The sequence below is a fragment of the Coregonus clupeaformis genome, chromosome 39 (genome assembly GCF_020615455.1).
Source record: "Coregonus clupeaformis isolate EN_2021a chromosome 39, ASM2061545v1, whole genome shotgun sequence".
NCBI classification, from domain to species: Eukaryota; Metazoa; Chordata; class Actinopteri; order Salmoniformes; family Salmonidae; genus Coregonus; species Coregonus clupeaformis.
Window position 1 is genome coordinate 19,191,205 of NC_059230.1, and position 25,357 is coordinate 19,216,561.

The window sequence follows — 25,357 nt, forward strand, 5'->3', positions numbered from 1 at the left end:
CGCAGACGCACACACTGTCGCACACACAAACACCCTTCCCCACACACACCCTCTTCCTCCTCCTATCTATACCCTTCCTCCATCCTTCTCCTCCTCACTCTGCTCCCCAGTGACCTTAATTACAGGATGTAAAAACCTGACCTGAATCCAATTTCCAGCCGTAGACCAAGCTGCCCTCAGGATTAATGCCTCGGGGGACAAATTAAATTAAAGGCCATTTCTAAATAAGATTTTAAAATATATAAAGAAAGAGACGATAAAAAACAATAGGATAGATTGTAGAAAATTGGAGCTAAGAAAACATTGGGGGTACGTAGGTTCAACCAATTATGGAGGGAGGTGAAAGGGCAAGACCCAGAGTGTATAACATGGAGGATTGGCTGAAATAGGGTTGAGGGGGTTTGGCAACATGTTGTAGCCCAACAAGTCAACGACTATCTCCATCCATCAGTGTGGAATTCTATATTGACATGTTTAGATTGTGTAGTAATTTCAATTGGTCATTGTGTTGATCTATCCATGTATTTAAAGTACCTTGTGAGAATGGAAGCATTATATTTGAATGATCATCTTTATCAAAAGAGTATGGGATGTTTTGATTACTATACAGTAGGTCTACTTTTTCAGATTTTTAGATGAATTGAGCAGGAATTAAATTCTCAGACAGAGCAAGTATGAGAACCTTTGTTAAGGTTGAATTATCGCTTCAGGGTCATGAGAGAAAACCACCTGCCTAACACTTGTCTTTTACTTGAATGAGTGTGAAAGTGAGCGTGTGTCCATGTTTAGAACTGAGCGTGACTGTCAATGTGTGTAACTGTGTGCCAGTGCGTCTATGCCCTGACAGGCGACGTGGGAGTTTCAAATGAGTATGATCTGCTCTGTCAATTTCCCTAAGTGAGGCTGCCAATAATGAGTCGTGACCTGCCTGAAAATACACACACACACACAGACACACACACAGGCACACCTACACACGCAGTAAAGTGCATGCACAAACACACACACACGTACGCACAGACTTGCACGCACACACACACACACACTCTCGACAGGCTGCAGATCAATCTGGAGGACAAGCAATGCACCCCTCCTCTCTGTCACCAAAGCGACTGTTGTCAATCAGCACCATCACTATCTATTATCATCATCACACATCAGATTAAAACTCAGCACCGGACTTCATTAGGGAGTTTAACTAGGGCCACACATATACAGTGAGGGAAAAAAGTATTTGATACCCTGCTGATTTTGTACGTTTTCCCACTGACAAAGACATGATCAGTCTATAATTTTAATAGTAGGTTTATTTGAACAGTGAGAGACAGAATAACAACAAAAAAATCCAGAAAAACGCATGTCAAAAAAGTTCTAAATTGATTTGCATTTTAATGAGGGAAATAAATATTTGACCCCTCTGCAAAACATGACTTAGTACTTGGTGGCAAAACACTTGTTGGCAATCACAGAGGTCAGACGTTTCTTGTAGTTGGCCACCAGGTTTGCACACATCTCAGGAGGGATTTTGTCCCACTCCTCTTTGCAGATCTTCTCCAAGTCATTAAGGTTTTGAGCCTGACGTTTGGCAACTCGAACCTTCAGCTCCCTCCACAGATGATCTATGGGATTAAGGTCTGGAGACTGGCTAGGCCACTCCAGGACCTTAATGTGCTTCTTCTTGAGCCACTCCTTTGTTGCCTTGGCCGTGTGTTTTGGGTCATTGTCATGCTGGAATATCCATTGACGACCCATTTTCAATGCCCTGGCTGAGGGAAGGAGGTTCTCACCCAAGATTTGACAGTACATGGCCCCGTCCATCGTCCCTTTGATGCGGTGAAGTTATCCTGTCCCCTTAGCAGAAAAACACCCCCAAAGCATAATGTTTCCACCTCCATGTTTGACGGTGGGGATGGTGTTCTTGGGGTCATAAGCAGCATTCCTCCTCCTCCAAACATGGCGAGTTGAGTTGATGCCAAAGAGCTCGATTTTGGTCTCATCTGATCACAACACTTTCACCCAGTTCTCCTCTGAATCATTCAGATGTTCATTGGCAAACTTCAGACGGGCCTGTATATGTGCTTTCGTGAGCAGGGGGACCTTGCGGGCGCTGCAGGATTTCAGTCCTTCACGGCGTAGTGTGCTACCAATTGTTTTCTTGGTGACTATGGTCCCAGCTGCCTTGAGATCATTGACAAGATCCTCCCGTGTAGTTCTGGGTTGATTCCTCACCGTTCTCATGATCATTGCAACTCCACGAGGTGAGATCTTGCATGGAGCCCCAGGCCGAGGGAGATTGACAGTGTTTTGTGTTTGTTCCATTTGCAAATAATCGTTCCAACTGTTGTCACCTTCTCACCAAGCTGCTTGGCGATGGTCTTGTAGCCCATTCCAGCCTTGTGTAGGTCTACAATCTTGTCCCTGACATCCTTGGAGAGCTCTTTGGTCTTGGCCATGGTGGAGAGTTTGTAATCTGATTGATTGATTGCTTCTGTGGACAGGTGTCTTTTATACAGGTAACAAACTGAGATTAGGAGCACTCCCTTTAAGAGTGTGTTCCTAATCTCAGCTCGTTACCTGTATAAAAGACACCTGGGAGCCAGAAATCTTTCTGATTGCGAGGGGGTCAAATACTTATTTTCCTCATTCAAATGCAAATCAATTTATAACATTTTTGACATGCGTTTTTCTGGATTTTTTTGTTGTTATTCTGTCTCTCACTGTTCAAATAAACCTACCATTAAAATGATAGACTGATCATTTCTTTGTCAGTGGGCAAACGTACAAAATCAGCAGGGGATCAAATACTTTTTTCCCTCACTGTATATGGTTTACTTAGGGCCTGGAACTGCTGAAGGTCATGTGGTCAGTAAAACTAAACGAATTGCCTTTAGTATACCATATGTACATTGATGTATGAAGGAAATATCCAACTATGATGTAATACAGGAAGAAGGTGAGCGGGTAAGACTACTCTTTTAGGCTACTTTCAGTCATAGGGCCTGTTCAGCATATACTGTATAGTTCTCTCCATCACCATGGTGTTATTATGGGCTGTATTATGGGCTGTGTGAGTGGATGAGGGACTGTAGATTCCCTCCATTTGGGCATGTGCATTGTCAGGGGATTTTATTCCACTGTAGGTTGTTCTGTCAACCAGCTCTAATGTCTCTGCTGCAACTTCTAGGGCTCCAGACCTGACAGGCCCCTCTAAGGCCAGCCTACAGCCCAGAGAGGAGGCACCTAGTGGGGTTAACACTACTATGAAGGGTGCTTAGGAGCTCTTGAGACATCTGAAGTCATACATAGTGTGTGTTTAGATAGATGAAAACTACAACTCTTTGTTGCGTCGTCATCTTTTATTCATTTGCTTTTCTAGATCTACATTCATGAGCCTCATTCATTCCAGTTAATAAAGAAATACAGAATATCTAATCTTTCCGTTTGGCGAGAATAACTAGGGTCTATTGTAAGTTGTTTTATCTTGCAAGTCCAGTCTATCTACAATTAAATTGTTTAAAGTGGTTTATTTTGTGAAGAATGTTATCAAAGTTGAAACATTTACTCATACCACAACACAATGTTTTATTTTCTGGTACATTTATCATCAATTTCATTTTGGAAGCAGTACTTTTTTTTTTGAGTTTTTTTGTCTGTGCCTCCATTTAGTGTTTAAGTATTCTGTTTGGAGTTGATTATGTACCATTAACCCGCAATGACAATCTAAGTGCTGTCTGTTTTTGTCTCTGGCTTCAAGCCTCAACAGATGACAGGTGCGTCAACGGATTCACAAACATAGCTCTAAGCATACATCGGCACATGGGGGGCTATCAGCTGGTAGTGAATGATTATGTAAATCTGCTAGCTAGCTGGTTATTAGCTATGCTGTCGAAACAAACTTGTTTTTACTTCATTTTACTTTGTTCTGTTGCTGACATCTGCCTCTTACCAACAGCCGACTGGCCCCCTTCACTGTCCCTAACAGTGAGACACGAACATGACAGATACAACTAAAACAGTGGAGGCTGGTGGGAGGAGCTATGGGAGGACGGGCTCATTGTAATGGCTGGAATGTGATAAATGGAACGGAGTCAAACATTAACTAAAAAGTAGCCAACAAGCTACCTACCAGTATTCAAACTCTCTGCCCGGTGCCCGTAGCTACACGCTTAGGAGGGTGGGGGAAGGGGAATTTTCCTGGATGCAAGATCTAGTTTGATGTGCAATTTGTTACATTTAAAATTAAAATATTAATTGTTTTAAGTAATTCATCAAATGTTACAAATCCACTGCGAGGGCACTTTTTCATAGGAGGGCAAAAGGGCAGGTGACACGGCCGGTGCCCATGGGCCTGTTTTTTTTATGACTTTTGCACAATTATAATCTATAAAAATAACCTATATTGAGCAATTGGCTGACCGGTGGGCATCGTTCGGCCACCCAAGTTGGGCCGGCCTGGTTTTCTGATTGGCTGAGCTGAGGTGGCGCAAATCTGCATTCAAAGTGAAACGCGCATCAAAGAGAGTGAGACCTGCTCTGACTCTCTCAGTCACTCAGTAAGAACAGAAGATCATGGATAATAAAAAACAGAAAGGTGGTGACAAAAAAGTGAGTAAAAAAAGGCCTCAAGGCCGGCGCTGCTAAATGTTTGAGATTAACAGACTTATTTGGTAAAAGTTCTGGTTCTGCTGGTCTGAGTGCTGTGTCTGTGAGAAATGACAGACCAGCTGCTGCTGCCGCTGCAGCAGAGGACAATGGTCCAGTCAAGGTAGGAAGAAAAAATATATTCATATATTGTATGAAATAGTAGGCTAGATAGGGAAGGGGGGATTCGGGGGAGCATTTAGACACTAGGCTACCTGCAATATACCCTTACAAGTCATTAGATTGGCTTTTATAACACGTAGGTAAAGCAATAGCTGTCACGCCCTGACTCAGGGGACGCTTATATGTTGAGTCAGGGTGTGTGTATTCCTTGTTGTGTTAGTTCTATGTTGTAGAATCTAGTATGTCTATTTCTATGTTGGCCGGTGTGGTTCCCAATCAGAGGCAGCTGTCGCTCGTTGTCTCTGATTGGGGACCATACTTAGGCAGCCTATTGGCACTAGTGGGTTGTGGGATCTTGTTCCGTGTTGAGGTATGTTGTTTGTGTACCTTGGACTTCACGTTTCGTTTGTTGTTTTGTAGTTGTTTATTCGGTTCTAATAAACATGTATGCATATCACGCTGCGCCTTGGTCTGACCCGTCGATGAACGATCGCGTCAGAAGATCCCACCAAACAAGGACCAAGCAGCGTGCCCAGGAAGAGCGAATGGCCATGTCACAGGTGGGCAAATGGTGGTCTTGGGAGGAGATATTTTCGGGAAAAGGACCCTGGGCGAAGAAGGAAGCCCAGGCAGGAGAGGAGCAACGGCAACATGGAAGCTAAAGGGGTGGTTGGGGAGCGAGAGAGAAGAGCCCCGACCACTGCACCCGGTTTGTTTTCAGATTGGGTCCCTACGACCATGGGAAGAGGAGTGGGAACAGTATTACACTGAGGAGTCGGAGGATGACGACGACAACGAGTTTCTGTTCCCTAACTCGTGGGAGCTCCCGGAGGAGTCCTCACGGGAAAAGGAGTGCCGACGACGGAGACCCGAGAGGCAACCCCAATAAAAACATTTTGGGGGGGGGGGGCACACGGGGTGGATGACGAGGCTACAGGAGGCTAAAAGGGAGAAGGAAAGTGTAGAGGCACGGCGAGAGGAGCTTGTTAGGCAGCAGAAGGAGCGGGGGTTAATAAAGGAACCCAGTCCCGCACCTCGCACCAAGCAAGTGGTGCGTGTCGCCAGTCCGGTCCGGCCTGTTCCTGTCCCTAGCACCAAGCCAGTGGTGCGCGTCGCCAGCCCGGCCCAGTCTGTTCCTGCCCCTCGCACCAAGCCAGTGGTACGCGTCGCCAGCCCGGTCTGGCCTGTTCCTGTCCCTCGCACCAAGCCAGTGGTGCGCGTCGCCAGCCCGGTCCGGCCTGTTCCTGTCCCTCGCACCAAGTCAGTGGAGCGCGTCGCCAGCCCGGTCCGGCCTGTTCCTGCCCCTCGCACCAAGCCAGTGGTGCGCGTCGCCAGCCCGGCCCGGCCTGTTCCTGTCCCTCGCACCAAGTCAGTGGTGCGCGTCGCCAGCCCGGTCCGGCCTGTTCCTGCCCCTCGCACCAAGCCAGTGGTGCGCGTCGCCAGCCCGGCCCGGCCTGTTCCTGTCCCTCGCACCAAGTCAGTGGTGCGCGTCGCCAGCCCGGTCCGGCCTGTTCCTGTCCCTTGCACCAAGCCAGTGGTGCGCATCGCCAGCCCGGTCCGGCCCGTTCCTGCTCCCCGCACTAAGACCGGCCCGGCCCGGCCTGTTCCTGCCCCTCGCACCAAGCCAGTGGTGCGCGTCGCCAGCCCGGCCCGGCCCGTTCCTGCTCCTCGCATCAAGCCAGTGGTGCGTGTTCCTAGTCCGGTCCGGCCCGTGCCTGCTCCTCGCACCAGACCAGTGGTGCATGTGTCCAGTCCGGCACGGCCCGGCCTGTTCCTGCTCCTCGCATCAAGCCAGTGGTGCGCGTCGTCAGTCCGGCCCGGCCTGTTCCTGCTCCTCGCACCAAGCCAGTGGTGCGCGTCGCCAGCCCGGCCCGTTCCTGCTCCTCGCATCAAGCCAGTGGTGCGTGTTCCTAGTCCGGTCCGGCTCGTGCCTGCTCCTCGCACCAGACCAGTGGTGCATGTGTCCAGTCCGGCACGGCCCGTGCTTGTTCCACCGGTGCCTGGTCCGGCACCGGTCAGCTGCTCCACTCCGGAGCCAGAGCAGTCCGCTCCACCGGTGCCTGATCCAGCTCCGGTTAGCTGCTCCACTCCGGAGCCAGAGCAGTCCGCTCCACCGGGGTCCAGTCCAGCTCCGGTCAGCAGCTCTACTCTGGAGCCAGAGCAGTTCGCTCCACCATCGTCGGGTTCAGCTCCAGTCAGCGGTTCCAGTCCAGACCCAGTCACGCCTGACTCAGGGGATGCTTATATGTTGAGTCAGGGTGTGTGTATTCCTTGTCGTGACAATAGCCATCTACTAGACATTCATACAGTGTTTTTAATTAAACATCAAGTCATTATGTATTACAATAAAACATTGAATGAATGCATGAATGCTAAATAATCCTAATTAAAATGTTAAAGGTGAAGTTGGGTGATGTCTGTGTATTTTAATTGTTTTCATCAATGTTTAGGCTATTTGCTTTGCTTTCTAAAGCTCAGTGATTATGTTTAGATGCACACTAATAATTCAACATTAAACTGATTATGGCAGTAGGCAGAGTATGGAAATAGTCATGTATACACTCAGTGTAAGGTCAAAATCAAATAAGTACAATTATTAGGACATGTAAACAGTTTAAATCGGCGTTCCAGCAGTGTATTTGATCTGCGCATGTGCTAGTATCAGTAACACAAGGCTCCCTCTTATGCACGAGTGAAGTGAATTCTGAAAGTATGCATCTTACAAATAGTTTTCACATACAAACGTTATATGTCCGAACTTAGAATCAAATAGGCTTCACAAAAATAACATGGTCACTGTGGTAGAACGTTTATTTTATTTGCCGATTTTCTGCATTAACAAAGGTTTCATCAGGTAGCCTGATTTCAAGACGTGTCCATGTAAATAGGATTATTAGAGAAATCGTTCTTCTTGCAATGCATGTAAACGTTTTAAACTAACTATTATAGTAATCTGACTATACACAAGAATCGTATTATTGTGTACATGTAACCGTGCTCAGTGTCGCTTCAGCTAGCAAGGCAACTAGGGTTTTTGAACTGTAGCAGAGAGAAAGAGCTATGTATCTGCCCTCTCATTGGCTAGTATGTTCGCAACTGATCTCCTCCCGCCTACCTTCCATCTTTGAGAATATGTATTTCCATATTATAATATGTTGAAAAAAACTTTTATTAAATTGTTTATTATTTTTTTTCACACTCGCGACCCCCCAAAACCTCACGACCCCCACTTTGAGAACCACTGATCTATAAGGCATTTATTCAGTGATTTTCTTATTTATCTAATAAATGTGTTTATTCATTCACAACTAGGATGTTGCTGGGCACAGTACAGGCAGTGTGGTCCCCTGGTCTTCTGGTCCCAGTGATGATAGGCGTAGCACAGACAGCTCAGCTGCTGCAGCAGAGTCAAGTGCAGTGGAGAAGACAACACACACACTGACACACACACACACACACACACACACACACACACACACACACACACACACACACACACACACACACACTGACCACACACACACACACACACACACACACACACACACACACACACACACACACACACACACACACACACACACACACACACACACACACACACACACACACGCGGTCAATACTGCTGTTCCTATTTACTTTATTGCACATCCCAGCATATTCTGTAGTAATCATAGTATATTCTGTAGTAATCATAGTATATTCTGCATATTGTTATTGTGTATATTCCTATTACCCTTCATACTTCTGTTTTGAACATTTCTCTATTCTCTGGTTGTATTTTTTATATATATATTATGTCTATTGCACTTGAGAAGAGCTCGTGACTAAGCATTTCGCTGCAACATTTACATCCTGTATTCTGGGCATGTGACCAATAAACTTTGATTTGATGACAGCCAGTCACTAATTTGCTAAATAACTAAGTAGTTAGGCTATATATATATTTACTTTTTTGGGGGTCATTTAGCAGACACACTTATCCAGAGCGACTTACAGGAGCAATTAGGGTTAAGTGCCTTGCTAAAGGGCACCGACAGATTTTTCACCTAGTCGGCTCGGGGATTCAAACCAGCAACCTTTCGGTTACTGTCACAACACTCTTAACCGCTAGGGTACCTGCCACCCATAAGGTATTATGAGCAAATGGCAACCTATTAGGCATTTCTTCTGTATTTTTTTCTTCTTTATCTATTAAATGTGTTTATTCATTCAAAACTAGCAACCAAATACTGTATGATACAATATGTACTGTAAAACCACTATAATTAGATCAGGTTTAATATGTATTATTGTTGGGGCAAGGTTTAGTGTCAGTATTGGAGGCCTGTGCCACAGTGTGACTGCATGGGGAGTGTGTGTCTCAGTATGGTGGCGGAGCAGTGACTGGCCTGGGGGACAGGGAGATAGAGCAACAAGATCTCACAGTTTGACTTCAGTATTCAACGTTTGTCCAGGGGGAGTTAACAGTCACCTTTTGACGGTTAAGTTTAAGCATAAAAAAATCCTTGAGAGCATGCCAGGGGGGTGGGGGGGTTGGGGGGTAGGGGGGGGGGTTCTACTAAGCTAACATATGGAATTGTTTAAAGATGGTCATACCAATCAAATTTGCGATTTGATTTGTAATTTTAGGACTGCTTAATGTATAAAAAAAATCTCCATATAATCTCCATATAATCTTCCATTCATTTTTTAAAACTGGTACCCGGCTACCTTCAGACTAGTCTTGTGAGGCTTGTGGGCATCCTGCAACATGTACATCCTGTATTCTGGGCATGTAACACATCAACTCTGATTTAATGACAGCCAGGCACTCATTTGCTAAATAAGTAGTTAGGCTTTTATAAGGTATTATGAGTAAATGGCAACCTGTTAGGCATTTATTCAGTATTTTTTCTTCTATATCTATTACATGTGTTTATTCATTCACAACTAGGATGTTGATGGCTCAGTACAGGCAATGTGGTCCCCTGGTCTTCTGGTACCAGTGCCATGAGAAATAATGCTAGGCTTAGCAGGGACAGCTCAGGGGAGAGTGCAGTGGAGGTAGGAAGAAAACAGAGAGAGAAACACATAGATGTACTGCCAGTTCCTTAATATGTAATAGTAATTAACACTAGGGTACACATATAACATAATAATCCTAAGTATGTCTACATGTAGACACACTTAAAAACAGCGAATTCGTTCATAATTCATTCACAACTAGGATGACGCTAGGCCTAGCACAGACAGTGAACCAGATAATGATGATGCTCAGACCCATCATCAAGTTGAGGAAAGAGAGCAAGCAAGTTAGGCAAAGGCTCCAGAAAAGTCAACACAGGAGAACAAGGAGAAGCACAGACAGACAGAGACAGAGAAACAGTGACTACAGAGAAGACGCAGAGACAGTGTAGTGCGTGCGCTGCGATGTGTTGTGTTATTGGCTGGTGTGGCTAAAATGCTAGGGCTGAATGTTTATCCCAGTCCGCCCATGACTGGCTGCATCACCGCTTGGTATGGCAAAACTGCTTGGCATCCGACCACAAGGCATCTACACCTGTTGTTTACGAAGCATATGACAAATAACATTTGATTTGCTCTTTCCTAAATTATCTCCAAGTATCACCAAGGAGATCATATAATCTAGATCCTATCTCAGGGATTGGTTAATCTGACTCCCAGTACGTGTTCATCTTCTAGGGCCCTCATATTCAACTCTGGACCTTGAAGCCAGTTCCACTGCTTTTTTAAAAATTATTTCCCGCTAAATCATGGACTGGGACACTTTAATTATCATGAAGAACAGAAAACCAACATGCTCCGGACCTCATAGGGTAGGAGTTGAATACACCTGCTCTAGGGAATAAGAGAAAAGCTCTGATCACGTACTGGGTTCAACAACCGCTGTTTGAAGTCGCCTGCAATCAAAAGCTAAAGAGCTGGGAAAATTGGTAATTTGAGCTTATTAGGGTTCTACATTGTTTCATTAGGCCCTTGCTTTTATTTATGAAGTAGCCATTAATTGGTTTGTTAAAGTAAGGAATCCCTCAGGCTCAGAATTACATATGAGCGCTTCAGAGTTCAAATGAGTCCATAGTGAATGAATGGGTTAGGAACCAAAGAATTTTGGTATATAATTTGGTCCGAAATTGAACCGTCAGGCTTTATAATCAGAACTGGGGATCTGGTATTATAATTTCCACACATGAAAAAGGCCATTAGCCTCATTTTAATGTAATGAACATAGTTCAAGATTAGCATATTTTATTGAAATAAAAAAGCATATTTGTTTTAGAAACAAATAATATATACCTCAATTCACATACCATTGAACACACATTTTCTGGCTATTTTGACAGAATACTTGCAAACTTTGAACTATGAAGAACATTTCATAATATATGAACAGTGGTTAGATTAGATATAAAGGCCTATTTCACATTATTTGGAGTCTTGGCATTGAATCAACTAGGCCTACATTTGTTTTTCTTATGTAATGTGGAACACTAAATTCGCCATGACGCTATGGAACCAAATACTGTATGATATAATGTGTACTGTAACACCACTATAATTAGATCAGGTTTAATATGTATTATTGTTGGGGCAAGGTTTAGTGTCAGTATTGGAGGCCTGTGCCACAGTGTGACTGCATGGGGAGTGTGTGTCTCAGTATGGTGGCGGAGCAGTGACTGGCCTGGGGGACAGGGAGATAGAGCAACAAGATCTCACAGTTTGACTTCAGTATTCAACGTTTGTCAAGGGGAGGGATAAAAGTCACATTTTGACGGTTAAGTTTAAGCATTAATTCCAAATGATTAAGGTAAGGGTTAAGGTTTGGGATAGTGTTAGAAAAAAACGAAGAAAAAAAACGAGCGCCTAGTGCTGGTATTGAACACCCAACCCTTGGAGCCAGAGCTAGAGGCTTACGCCCATCTGCCATCACCATCCACAACGCCCTAGTAAGCCTACTTGATGGTAATATCACTCACTGTGGCCAGTTTTGAAAGCATTTCCTGTCATCCTGTGGATCCGGACAAACGTCGAATATCGCCTTCGATCTCGAGTCACCTTGCTGGATAGAGATCAGCCTGTCGAGGCATGGGCTTTGCCCTTCATCTCTAGGAAGGACAGGTTTTGTGAAGGAGTGAGGAATTTATTTTTGCTCTCTTGGCTCTGCAGACTGTGATGTTCGGGGCTGGTGGTGAAAAGCACCTGCACTCTGATCAACCAACCAGCACAGTCGGTCGTGACCTTATTCTAAAATGTATTAAATAAATAAAAATGCTCAGCTATCTACACACAATACCCCATAATGACAAAGCGAAAACAGGCTTTACATTTTTTTGCAAATTAAAAAAATAAGCTCAGGTGCATCCTGTTTCAATTGATCATCCTTGAGATGTTTCTAAAACTTGATTGGAGTCCACCTGTGGTAAATTCAATTGATTGGACATGATTTGCAAAGGCGCACACCTGTCTAAATAAGGTCCCACAGTTGACAGTGCATGTCAGAGCAAAAACCAAGCCATGAGGTCAAAGGAATTGTCCGTAGAGCTCCGAGACAGGATTGTGTCGAGGCACAGATCTGGAAAAGGGTACCAACAAATGTCTGCAGCATTGAAGATCCCAAAGAACACAGTGGCCATCATTCTTAAATGGAAGAAGTTTGGAACCACCAAGTCTCTTCCTAGAGCTGGCCGCCCGGCCAAACCGAGTAATCAGGGGAGAAGGGCCTTGGTCAGGGAGGTGACCAAGAACCCGATGGTCACTCTGACAGAGCTCTAGAGTTCCTCTGTGGAGATGGGAGAACCTTCCAGAAGGACAACCATCTCTGCAGCACTCCACACATCAGGCCTTTATGGTAGAGTGGTGAGACAGAAGCCACTCCTCAGTAAAATGCACATGACAGCCCGCTTGGAGTTTGCCAAAAGGCACCTAAAGACTCTCAGACCATGAGAAACATGGTCTGATGAAACCAAGATTGAACTCTTTGGCCTGAATGCCAAGTGTCACGTCTGGAGGAAACTTGGCACCATCCCTACGGTGAAGCATGGTGGTGGCAGCATCATGCTGTGGGGATGTTTTTCAGCAGCAGGGACTGGGATACTAGTCAGGATGGAGGGAAAGATGAACGGAGCAAAGTACAGAGAGATCCTTGATGAAAACCTGCTCTAGAGTGCTCAGGATCTCAGAATGGGGAGAAGGTTCACCTTCCAACAGGACAATGACCCTAAGCACACAGCCAAGACAACGCAGGAGTGGCTTTGGGAAAAGTCTATGAATGTCCTTGAGTGGTCCAGCCAGAGCCTGGACTTGAACCCGATCTAACATCTCTGGAGAGACCTGAAAATAGCTGTGCAGCAACGCTCCCCATCCAACCTGACAGAGCTTGAGAGGATCTGCAGAGAAGAATGGGAGAAACTCCTCAAATACAGGTGTGCCAAGCTTGTAGCGTCATACCCAAGAAGACTCAATGCTGTAATCGCTGCCAACGGTTCTTCAACAAAGTACTGAGTAAATGGCCTGAATACTTATGTAAACTTATGCAAACATTTCTAAAAACCTGTTTTTGCTTTGTCATTATGGGCTGTTGGGTGTAGATTGATGAGGGGAAAAAACTATTTAATCTATTTTAGAATAAGGCTGTAAAGTAACAAGATGTGGAAAAAGTCAAGGGGTCTGAATACTTTCCGAAGGCACTGTATATCGGCGCAAAGCATAGTTCTGCGATATTGAGCATCAAAGTTTTCACATCCCAGATCTCTGAACTGTTTTGAGTGAAATTGTCTTTCATAACCCATTAAGGTATTTACCTTAAAGATAACTTAAGTGCAAACATCCTGAGACTTTTGTAAATCCATTTTTTAGGGCGTGCAATCACAGACAGAACATTATGGCTCTAAAATGTCAATATAGGTATTCTATCTGAAACTTCTGAATTAGACATATTCAGTTTTTAAAGAAAACTGTAGCTATTTGAATACATAAATTATAGAATAACACTATTTAAGAGGACATCAAATACACTGAGTATACAAAACATTAAGAACACCTGCTCTTTGCATGACATAGACTGACCAGGTGAATTCATGTGAAAGCTATGATCCCTTATTGTTAAATCCACTTCAATCAGTGTAGATGAAGGGGAGGAGACTGGTTAAAGAATGATTTTTAAGCCTTGAGACAATTGGGACATGGATTGTGTGTGTGCCATTCAGAGGGTGAATGGGCAAGACAAAATATTTAAGTGCCTTTGAACGGGTTTGTGTCAAGAACTGCAACGCTGCTGGGTTTTTCACACTCAACAGTTTGCTGTGTGTATCAAGAATGGTCCACCACCCAAAGGGTGGGGGGTGCAACTCAATATTAGGATGGTGTTCCTAATGTTTGGTATACTCAGTGTCCATTAAGACATGTGTTATATTATAATCATCCAACGAATTACTGTCATCATTTACTCTAGTTTCCTGCAGTGGAATGACCAAAGTGCCCTCTAGTGGCCTTATGGATGGAATGTTATTAATATTTTTCCAAATTTCATAATTAATACACTTTTTTTTGTTGTTGCTGAAAATCTGGTGTTTCTATGTCCAACAGTTTTGTTATATTGCGGTATTCTGTGATGTATATAAAGTGTAATATTGGGATGCAAATTCAAAATGGAATACATTTCAACTCTATATCTGACATGGTACAGGTGTCTTTTTTTAAGCCAATAACCATGTGTGTGAGGTGTATACTTTTGTTTCAAAGTAGATGTGTTTAAGACTACCAAGAAACACTCTGCGTGACCCTGATATAGCCCACTGCAGTAAAAGGTTAAGATTTATGACAGTGTTGTTGTTTTTTGCTTGCATGCCATTATTGCTGGCAAGCCTAGACCATACTTAGAGCGAGATGGAAAATACGTGTTCTGATTGGTCCATCTGTATTTGTTCAGGCTTGTGATTGGATTACAGATAGAACCTTATAGCGCAAAGTACAAATGGGTTTATGCAGATAGAACTTTCTAGTTTTTCATTGGTTTCACTTAATTTACTTTTTCAAAAATCTAACTTCACAGACATGAAGAACCATCTAAAGATCAAATATACTGTATGTGACAAATGTTTCACAAAAATGTCAGATAGAACCTTCTAGTCCCAAGGTCTCGCAGTGACGGCAACACGCCTCTTCAATTTGCTCTGAACAAATGTTGCAAGACACAGAAGGACAAGCAGACAAATACACACGTTTACAGGTGCACACACACACACACACATAGTCATTGTCGAAACGAAGACGCTGACAAAAGTGTCTCAGCCTTCAATTGCAAACCATGTCAGTCACTGAAGCTGTGGCACTTTATTCCTGAGCCAAATAGGCTTATCGATCGTGCTCTTTAAAGATGTTTCTGTGGCTTGTTCACGGGGGGACAACCACTGTATTAATTTTAACTACAGTCAATCAATATACGAAGGACGGGGAGACCAAGGGTTGTGTGATTAAACAAAGTCTGATCAGCAGTTTTTCCTTGTTGTATCATGGAATATTTTCTCCCCTTCTATTTCCCTAATAAGTTATGCATAAGAAAGATGAAAGTAGGAGACATTTTATTATTTCCCTACTTGGAATAATCATTAGACCTCAATAGAACGCCTGTGGCTTGGTTAGATCGAAATCAGTACTGTTCAAACTTCTACCTTTTTCAGCCTTTTTTTAAACCTTGTTTTTGAGTTGCTTTTTGCCTGTTTCCCTCTCCCTTTCCTTTGAACAGAGATGTACAGTTTTTGTTACGGTACTCCCCTCCCTTTTTTTCCCACCAGCAGCATCAACAGTTAAGACGTTTCCTGCTCCTCATCGGGGTCAGGGGTTACACAAATGCAAAGCCATGCTCCAAACATGGCCGCAAACAGCGAACGGGAACCGCTAACGCCTTGCTCTCTCTGTAGCCATGAAGGGTTAGGTAAGGATTGGGGGATTGGGGGAAATCTTAATACTGACATTTTGATTCCTCAAGTGTGCCCAATTATCACAGTGTAAACCTTGTGTGCTGAGGCCACACGGACCGAGTAAACAAGCTAACCTGCTTTTTGAGGGAAAATCTGGCTTTTGGAGGGGGAAAAGACTGGCACTCTATAGGCCTACTTAATGACGGTATGTGGGAGAAAATGTCACGGCAGAGCGAAGACGAACCTGTATAGAAGTGAGAGGATTTTGATTCAGTGGGGTCACAGCAGATGTCTGGAGGAGCTGTCGGCGTGCCGTCATTGAGTCACCCAGCAACAGGAACAATGAGGTGTCACTATTTCCGCTTTAATTAGGGTGGCTAAGACCTACAGACCGAGGGGGATCTCCGAGCTCTTGTTCACAACAGGGCTCTCCAGTGACGGCTGGCCCCATCAGAAGTTGTCAATGGCGCATGCAAGGCAGTTAGAGGAGTCTAGGAGAGGTGTTGGAGACATTTAAGGTAGCTAAGGAGTCATTAAAGGGAGGTGTTGGAGACATTTAAGGCGTTTGGCACAGGTGTTTGAACCTTTATGTGTTTAAAGAGCTCAGGGTTGAAGTGTTTCCTTGATTTCTAGCATCCTCTCTCATCTCCTTCTCAAATGTCAGAGGGAGGAGAGCATTGGATCAAGATATCAGTGCATCTGTGATGAGGGTCGAGGTGGGAGAGGGATGGGAGTCGATAGGAGCGAGACGGTTCTCTCCATTCTGCTAAAGGTCAGTGCGATCCCCAGATGATCCCTGCCTGGCTATATCTCTCTCTCTCGCCCATGAACTTTCCCTCTTCCTCCATTCCTGGGTGGTTGACGTCAGGAGGCCACAGTGCAACCCAGTGTGTGGATAAACAAGGCAGATAAAGGTTGTCTGTGTGAAGAGAGAAACACTCTGAGGGATGTGGAGGAATGGAAGGATAGAGTTTAGATCAGGTGTGTTTGCTTGTGTCTTCGTTGATAGTAAAGCTATGGTGAAATGTGACGTCAGAGAAGCACCTTAAAGCAGTTTCATTGGAGACTATTACATGTACATAGCAGCACAGTTCAAACTCATGGCTTTTCAGACATCGTTTTTTCTTCATACATAATTCACAAAACATTATTTCCAGGGATACATTTCATTGCTAAATCAAATAGCTAGCAGTCTTTCTCTGAAGAACCTTAAAACCTCATCATAACATATCAGGGTGCCAAACAATGAGAATGACAGCAGAGTGGTGATAGGAAACTCTGTGTCATTCAACAACAACCGTGTTGCATTAGTAAGAGGGATAACATACAGTTAACATTTCACTTGACCAACATTTTTCTGCAGACACTTTTTGAAAACCCAAGCAAAAGGGAGAACAGAAAAGCGTTACCTGCAGCCTGGGAGGTCGTAGGTCAGAGGTGGTTCCAGGTGAGCCAGAAGGACAGGACAAGGGTGGGACGGACAGTGTGGAGGCACAGAGAGCACAAGGAAGGACATGGCAGGAAGCACAACCAAAACAGAGAGAAGTGAGGGGGGAAGGAGGGTGAGAGAGGTGGGAGGTGCCAGGGATAGGGAGATAGGTTAGGAGGACGGGTTAAAGAAAATGGAGGTCGGGAACGAGGGATGGTGAGGAAAGTGGAGAAGTGAGGAAGAGGAGGAGGTTGGGCAGAGAGTTTTTTTTTTTTTTCCTCTAAAAAGAACCAAAAAAAGGAATGAACCCATACCTTGGTTGCTTAACGTCAGGTGCGCCAGACCTTGAAGGAAAGAACAAAAAAAAGAAAAGAAAGGAAAAAAGAAGGTCATAAAAGGCAACGGGAGGAAAAAAAGCATTGTCACAACGTTGGACTGCAGTTTGTGACAGACATCCTGGGGCAGACTCGGATGTCAGAGTTTCAACTCAAAGGTAAGAGAGAGAGAGAGAGAGAGAGAGAGAGAGAGAGAGAGAGAGAGAGAGAGAGAGAGAGAGAGAGAGAGAGAGAGAGAGAGAGAGAGAGAGAGAGAGAGAGAGAGAGAGAGAGAGAGAGAGAGAGAGAGAGAGAGAGAGAGAGAGAGAGAGAGAGAGAGAGAGAGAGAGAGAGAGAGAGAGAGAGAGAGAGAGAGGATAACGAAAAAAAAAGCAAACACTTCTTGAGTGAAGGTGTGGGGGGGGGTAGAAAAAAAAATGCATTTCATTTGGCGCAACCCCCGAAGGCCATTGCTCACACAAATGCTTTTTTTTTCTCTGAAGTACTTATGGAACACACATATATTAACTGTTTGGCAGCAACAAGCTTGAACTGAATTCTATATGGTATAAATCTGTACTGATCTTAGAGATCCAAGGTCTCTAAAAGAAAGGGTCAAAGATAAGCAGTAAAACACAGGAACAGCCCGTGCCGAAGACTATATATACTGACACAGATACAGTAAATGTTTACAACACAGATACTACACTGTGTTCACAACAGCCCTGATATAGCCTCGACAAATAGAATGTTGGTGAAATCAGGGGATAAACAAATTTGAGTCCAATCATTTCAAGGGGCTCCACAGTTTTGGGGTCAAATTATGTCAACCAAACTGTTACACCGGAACTCAATAATAGCTCTATGGAAATCCGGCATTACTTCACAACAATACATCCCAAGTGCTGACGAAGTCACTTCAGTCAGACCAGACCAACTGGAAACAACCGTAAAGCAGAAAGTCATTACACAAACAAAATAGCCTTGATGAGACTCTTCAGCCACACTATTTGCAACCTGTGAATGGTTGAATAGCAATTCTTTAGTCAATTCTTTTGCCACACAGCTGGCCCCCTGTTTTCCTCCTTGCACAAAACAGAGAGGTACAGGCGTGATGGGAGAGGAAGCTGCAATTCAATAATGAGAGGTACAAGAGGCTGAAACACTTAAAAATAACATAGGGAGACATTGTGTGTGTGTGTGTGTGTGTGTGTGTGTGTGTGTGTGTGTGTGTGTGTGTGTGTGTGTGTGTGTGTGTGTGTGTGTGTGTGTGTGTGTGTGCACAAAATGTTTTCGCTTGACAGAGGCAAAGGTGGTGTCAGACTAACACAGAGCCAGATCCCGAGCAGGATATGAAGAGGCTTCAACATGTTTCACCATATGACACAGACAGAGAGAGGGAGAAAGAGAGAGATATAGAGCAGAGAGAGATCAGAGAGAGAGATCAGAGAGCGAGAGAGAGAGACAGAGAGAGAGATGGAGTTCGCCCTAGAACGAGAAATGACACAGCGGCGCATAAGAGAGAACTGAGAAAGAAAGAGACATGATCTGGCCCAAACATATCAAGAGAGCACATGTTCTCTTTCACACATGCCTCCCTCAAGCTGGGACGATAAAGCAAAAATTATTGACACCAAGCATACACACTTATTGACACCGAGCATACCGATCACTTATCTCAGGCATTTTGCTGATATCGTTCATTACGATAAGTAGCCTATACTAGAGAAATGTGGAGTTTGAAATGAAATAAATTAATAATATGGGTGATTGTTAATGAGACAATTGATGTCAGTATAGAGACAAAGTGGAGTCGCAATTCAACGGCTCAGACACGAGATGTAGGTGGCAGGGTCTACAGACAATCACGGACTACAAAAGGAAAACCAGCCACTTGGCCGAGACCGACGTCTTGCTTCCGGACAAGCTAAACACCTTCTTCGCCTGCTTTGAGGATAACACAGTGCCACCGACGTGGTCCGCTAGGACTGTGGGCTCTCCTTCTGCGTGGCCGACGTAAGTAAAACATTTAAACGTGTTAATCCTCGCAAGGCTGCCGGCCCCACATGCTTCAAGATGGCCACCATTGTACCCAAGAAAGCAAAGGTAACTGAACTAAACGACTATCGCCCCGTAGCACTCACCTCTGTCATCATGAAGTGCTTTGAGAGACTAGTCAAGGATCATATCACCTGTACCTTACCTGCCACCCTAGACCCACTTCAATTTGCTTAACGCTCCAATAGATCCACAGAAGATGGAATCGCCATCACTCTGCACAGTGCCCTATCCCATCTGGACAAGAGGAATACCTATGTAAGAATGCTGTTCATTGACTATAGCTCAGCATTCAATACCATAGTACCCTCCAAGCTCATCATTAAGCTCGAGGCCCTGGGTCTGAACCCCACCCTGTGCAAATGGGTTCTGGACTTCCTGACGGGCCGCCCCCAGGAGGTGAAGGTAGGAAACAACACCTCCACTTCGCTGATCCTCAACAATGGGGCCCCACAAGGGTGCGTGCTCAGCCCCCTCCTGTACTCCCTGTTCACCCATGACTGCGTGGCCATGCACGCCTCCAACTCAATCATCAAGTTTGCAGACAACACAACAGTAGTAGGCTTGATTACCAACAATGACCAAGAGAGCCTACAGGGAGGAGGTGAGGGCTCTGGGAGTGTGGTGCCAGGAAAATAACCTCTCACTCAACGTCAACAAAACAAAGGAGATGATCGTGGACTTCAGGAAACAGCAGAGGGTGCACCCCCCTATCCACATCGACGGGACCGCAGTGGAGAAGGTAGAAAGCTACCGGGGGCAAACTACCCACCCTCCGGGACACCTACAGCACCTCGATGTCACAGGAAGGCTAAAAAGATAATCAAGGACAACAACCATCCGAGCCCTGCTATCATCCAGAAGGCGAGGTCAGTACAGGTGCATCAAAGCTGGGACCGAGAGACTGAAAAACAGCTTCTATCTCAAGGCCATCATACTGTTAAACAGCCATCACTAGCACATTAGAGGCTGCTGACTACAGACATAGACTAGAAATCACTGGCCTCGTCAAGAAATGGAACACTAGCCACTTTAATAATGTTTACATATCTTGCATTACTCATCTCATATGTATATACTGTATTCTATACTATTCTACTGTGTCTTAGTCCATGCCGCTCTGACATTGCTTGTCCATATATGTATATATTCTTAATTCATTCCTTACTTAGATTTGTGTATATTGGGTATGTGTTGTGAAATTGTTAGATATTACTTGTTAGATATTACTGCACTGTCGGAGCTAGAAGCACAAGCATTTCGCTACACCCGCAATAACATCTGCTAAACACGTGTATGTGACCAATAAAATTTGATTTGATTTGATCTGATGGCTACAACCATCAAACGAGTAGTAGTAGTTTAAAAGGATAATAAATAAAAAACTGTGGTGCACATTAAGGTTATAAAGGTATTATGTTTATTGCATTCAGGCACTTTATCGTGATATGGATTTTTGTCCATATCGCCCAGTTCTACCTCCCAGCCAAACAGCCTATGTGAAATGCTTTGTGGGCCTCTCTGAGGAAACAGACAGTAAGACCTGATCATAACTACAGTAATTCAACTCATAGAAAAGCCATACGATTGCATTGGGAAGTCCCCTTCATACGCAAATCGAATTACTGCCACTAAACACATTGAAAGCATAATGAAAATACAAACTTGCCATGAGATTTTTATTTTTAAATCGGACAATTTGATTACGTACTTAATTGTGTTTTGAGTGCAGATGGGAATGACTGACGCAATCCGAGCCGACCAGGGACGGCTGTTGATTGGCTGGAGATGATTGAGTGACAGATGGAAACGGGTCATAATTCTGTCATTAGGAGGGAACGTGCAACCGTGAAATCTCTCTTCCCCTCTCTCGTCCTTCCTCCCTCTTTCTCTTTCTTTCTCTTTTCTCCCTCTCTCTCTCTCCACATCCAGCTCTCAATCAGCCAGCTGCAGCTGCCGTCTGCTCCTCTCCTCTCCTCTCCTCTCCTCTCCTCTCCTCTCCTCTCCTCTCCTCTCCTCTCCTCTCCTCTCCTCTCCTCTCCTCTCCTCTCCTCTCCTCTCCTCTCCTCTCCTCTCCTCTCCTCTCCTCTCCTCTCCTACCCCACTCTGCTTCCAGCCATCCCTACTAAACAGTTCCACTGTTGGGCATGCACCTCAGAATTACTCAGCACTCCAACAAGGGCCCTGGGTTGTAAACAACCCCACCAAAATGGAGGTTTTTAATCGAGGACAGAAATTGTGAGGGATACAAAACGCTACATTCATAGAATACATTAGCATTCGTGATGATTGCAGGAAATTCACAATGAACGTCATCTAAATTTTACCCTACGGCCGTCAACAGTATGGTTATGTCACAGGGAGTAGGGATGTCCTAAAATGGACACCGTACAGCAGTCTCGCCAATACAGGAATGGTATAATCATCTCCGACAGGTTTGTTCTTCAACGACCTTGTCAGACGTCCATCGCTCACCATGTTTACCTAACAACACACAGTGTACTGGGTCCTCCCATCACTTACATGGGAACAGATGTGGAGGGGGACAGAAGAGGGAGGTAAAGGACACACGAAGGGGACAGAGAAGGATTAGAGTCAATCTTCATCATCATCAGTCTTTTCTCTCCTCCTCTCCTCCTTCACTCGTCCATCAGTGGGAACAATAGTCAAATTCTGATGGAGGGGTACGTTGGCTGTGGGGAACCCAGTGGAGCTGCGATGGCATGTTAAACAGTACCGTCCTCCAAGGAGGTCCGCCAAGCATATGGCCACCTCCCTATACATACACCCACAGCATATGTCACACTAACATACACACAGCCCACTGGAATAATGGGTGGTGTGGAAAGGATCGCTCTAATTGGTTGGGTGTGGAACTTTGGTTGGCTGAATTTATCTCCAAAGATTGATTTTGATGTCATATGTTTTGGTAGACAAAGTGGTGAAGGGAAATAGAAATCACCAAGCAAGACATTTTGCCAATTTGCAATTAATATGTTAGTAATAGGTTAGTGCTTCGTAATAACATGTTATACTCTTGACTCGGTTATGTAGGCTTACACAAAATCCTTGGGAATTATACATAAGACCGTGTACTTATAGTTTCCAGTATCATAAACACTGCAACATGTAATGTCTTTATAATGCCTCTGAACATTTCCTTTCGCAGAACAATCCTCTTAGCTATATTAGATCATGAAATTATGCTAGTGTGGCTGGCCACAAAAACACACTCCAGATATTTGTAAAAACATTTGCTTAAAAGATGTCGGGAGATAAGTCTCATTGAAGTCCGAATATACATCTCAGTAGGCCTATGTATAATGCATGCTGTCTTTCTACAGCTCAAGTAATAGCTATAGAAACTCGAGCAGAATTTAAAACCCTTTACAGTAGTAGGGCTCTAGCCAGCAGAGCCGAGGTTAGAGAGAAATATCGGAAGTTGACAGAGGCAAGAGATGGTGATGGATTGATGCTCGCTGCTCTCCTCCTCTTGGCGAGCTTAATTAATTATTCAAGTGGGGTGTGCCTGATATCAAAAGGCTATCAAACAGGATGAAACACGTGTTAAACTCTGACACTCCAACATCAAATGAAATGCGTGACAGGACTGGCATAGATCATCGGACTGTTCCACTGAGGCTAGCTGCTAGCCTGTGATCACAGCTACAACGGAGAGCTAGAGGAGACTCCCTCGCTGATTCTATTACTCCCCTTCTAGCATGCCACTGATGCCTGGATGAAAGGCAACCCATATGCGTCTCTTTCATATGTATTTCAATCTTCTTTGTTCAGGTGTTTCCAGGAATGACTCGCCTTGTCTTCAACGCTCTAGTAAACATCAAAAGATTAACATTTATTTGTATGTGATTACATACTGTAGGTGAGGTACATACTGTAGATCAGCTTTACTATAGCAGATAGATTGTGGCTTCCATCAATGTTATTGGCTGCATCATTTCCAATCCCCATATATATATATATACATACACACACACACACACACACACACACACACACACACACACACACACACACACACACACACACACACACACACACACACACACACACACACACACAACCGTTCAAAAGTTTGGGGTCATTTAGAAATGTCCTTGTTTTTGTAAGAAAAGTAATTTTTCTGTCCATTAAAATAACATCAAATTGATCAGAAATACAGTGTAGACATTGTTAATGTTGTAAATGGCTATTGTAGCTGGAAACGGCAGATTTTTAATGGAATATCTACATAGGCGTACAGGGGCCCATTATCAGCAACGATCAGTCCTGTGTTCCAATGGCACGTTGTGTTTGCTAATCCAAGTTTATCATTTTAAAAGGCTAATTGATCATTAGAAAACCCTTTTGCAATTATGTTAGCACAGCTGAAAACTGTTGTGCTGATTAAAGAAGCAATAAAACTGGCCTTCTTGAGACTAGTTGAGTATCTGGAGCATCAGCAATTGTGGGTTCGATTACTGGCTCAAAATGGCCAGAAACAAATCACTTTCTTCTGAAACTCATCAGTCTATTCTTGTTCTGAGAAATGAAGGCTATTCCATGCGAGAAATTGCCAAGAAACTGAAGATCTCATACAACGCTGTTTACTACTCCCTTCACAGAACAGCGCAAACTGGCTCTAACCAGAATAGAAAGAGGAGTGGGAGGCCCTGGTGCACAACTGAGCAAGAGGACAAATACATTAGTGTGTCTAGTTTGAGAAACAGACGCCTCACAGGTCCTCAACTGGCAGCTTCATTAAATAGTACCCGCAAAACACCAGTCTCAACGTCAACAGTGAAGAGGCGACTCCGGGATGCTGACCTTCTAGGCAGAGTTGCAAAGAAAAAGCCATATCTCAGACTGCCCATCTTAATCTTTTATTTTTACTGGCCAGTCTGAGATATGGCGTTTTCTTTGCAACTTCATAATGCCTTCATAAGCACTACACAAATGTGTTACAAAGCATCTATAACCGTATGTCATGCTTCATAAAGGGTTCATAAATGTGGCATAACTGTGTGACAATCACCAATGTCAAATGTGACATAACCCACTATGTTGAATATGATATATACATGTGCTTTATAAAGGGTGACATGTTGTGCTGAAGGATGGCATACGCTCTAAAGTGAAGTCATATTAGTCACATTACACCTCATCTCGTTCCCAGAAACTTCCGCCCAAATGCGCGGAAGGTCTGGTGGACCAACACATCAAACTTGGTCTTCATTAGTTAAGGTCAGGCTTAAAATCGGATTTTAAGACGATACATTGTGTAAATGGAGAGGGTTTAGCCATAATTATGACTTTGTGGCTGTGTTATCTAGTGACGATGAGGGAGAATGTTCTTGCTAGCAAAGGACATAGCCTGATGACAAATACTTTACTCAATAAGGTCACTCCCACTAAGGCCAATTTTGAATGGTTGATATCCCAGGCATATACACTACCGTTCAAAAGTTTGGGGTCACTTAGAAATGTCCTTGTTTTCCATGAAAACATACATGAAATGAGTTTGAATAGGAAATATAGCAAAATGAATAGGAAATGTAGTCATTGACAAGGTTAGAAATAATGATTTATTTATTGAAATAATAATTGTGTCCTTCAAACTTTGCTTTCGTCAAAGAATCCTCCATTTGCAGCAATTACAGCCTTGCAGACCTTTGGCATTCTGGTTGTCAATTTGTTGAGGTAATCTGAAGAGATTTCTGAAGAGATTTCATTCCTGAAGCACCTCCCACAAGTTGGATTGGTTTTATGGGCACTTCTTACGCCCAGCTCAGCTAATCCCTACCATTGTGACGCAGAGTTGTCAAAATGCTTCAGAAAATGTACATTACATCATGGGCGTCGGTAGTCACAAT

General features: G+C 44.1%; 1 protein-coding gene across 1 annotated transcript in view; it reads right to left on the minus strand.

The window, feature by feature from the left end:
- Window positions 1-25,357, minus strand: part of LOC121554278 (neurexin-2-like) — a 591,334-nt gene that overhangs the window by 300,578 nt on the left and 265,399 nt on the right. Inside the window, exon 4 of the mRNA XM_041867756.2 lies at window positions 17,427-17,456. Within this exon, the coding sequence (XP_041723690.2) occupies window positions 17,427-17,456 (30 nt within the window). The remainder of the gene's footprint in view (window positions 1-17,426; window positions 17,457-25,357) is intronic.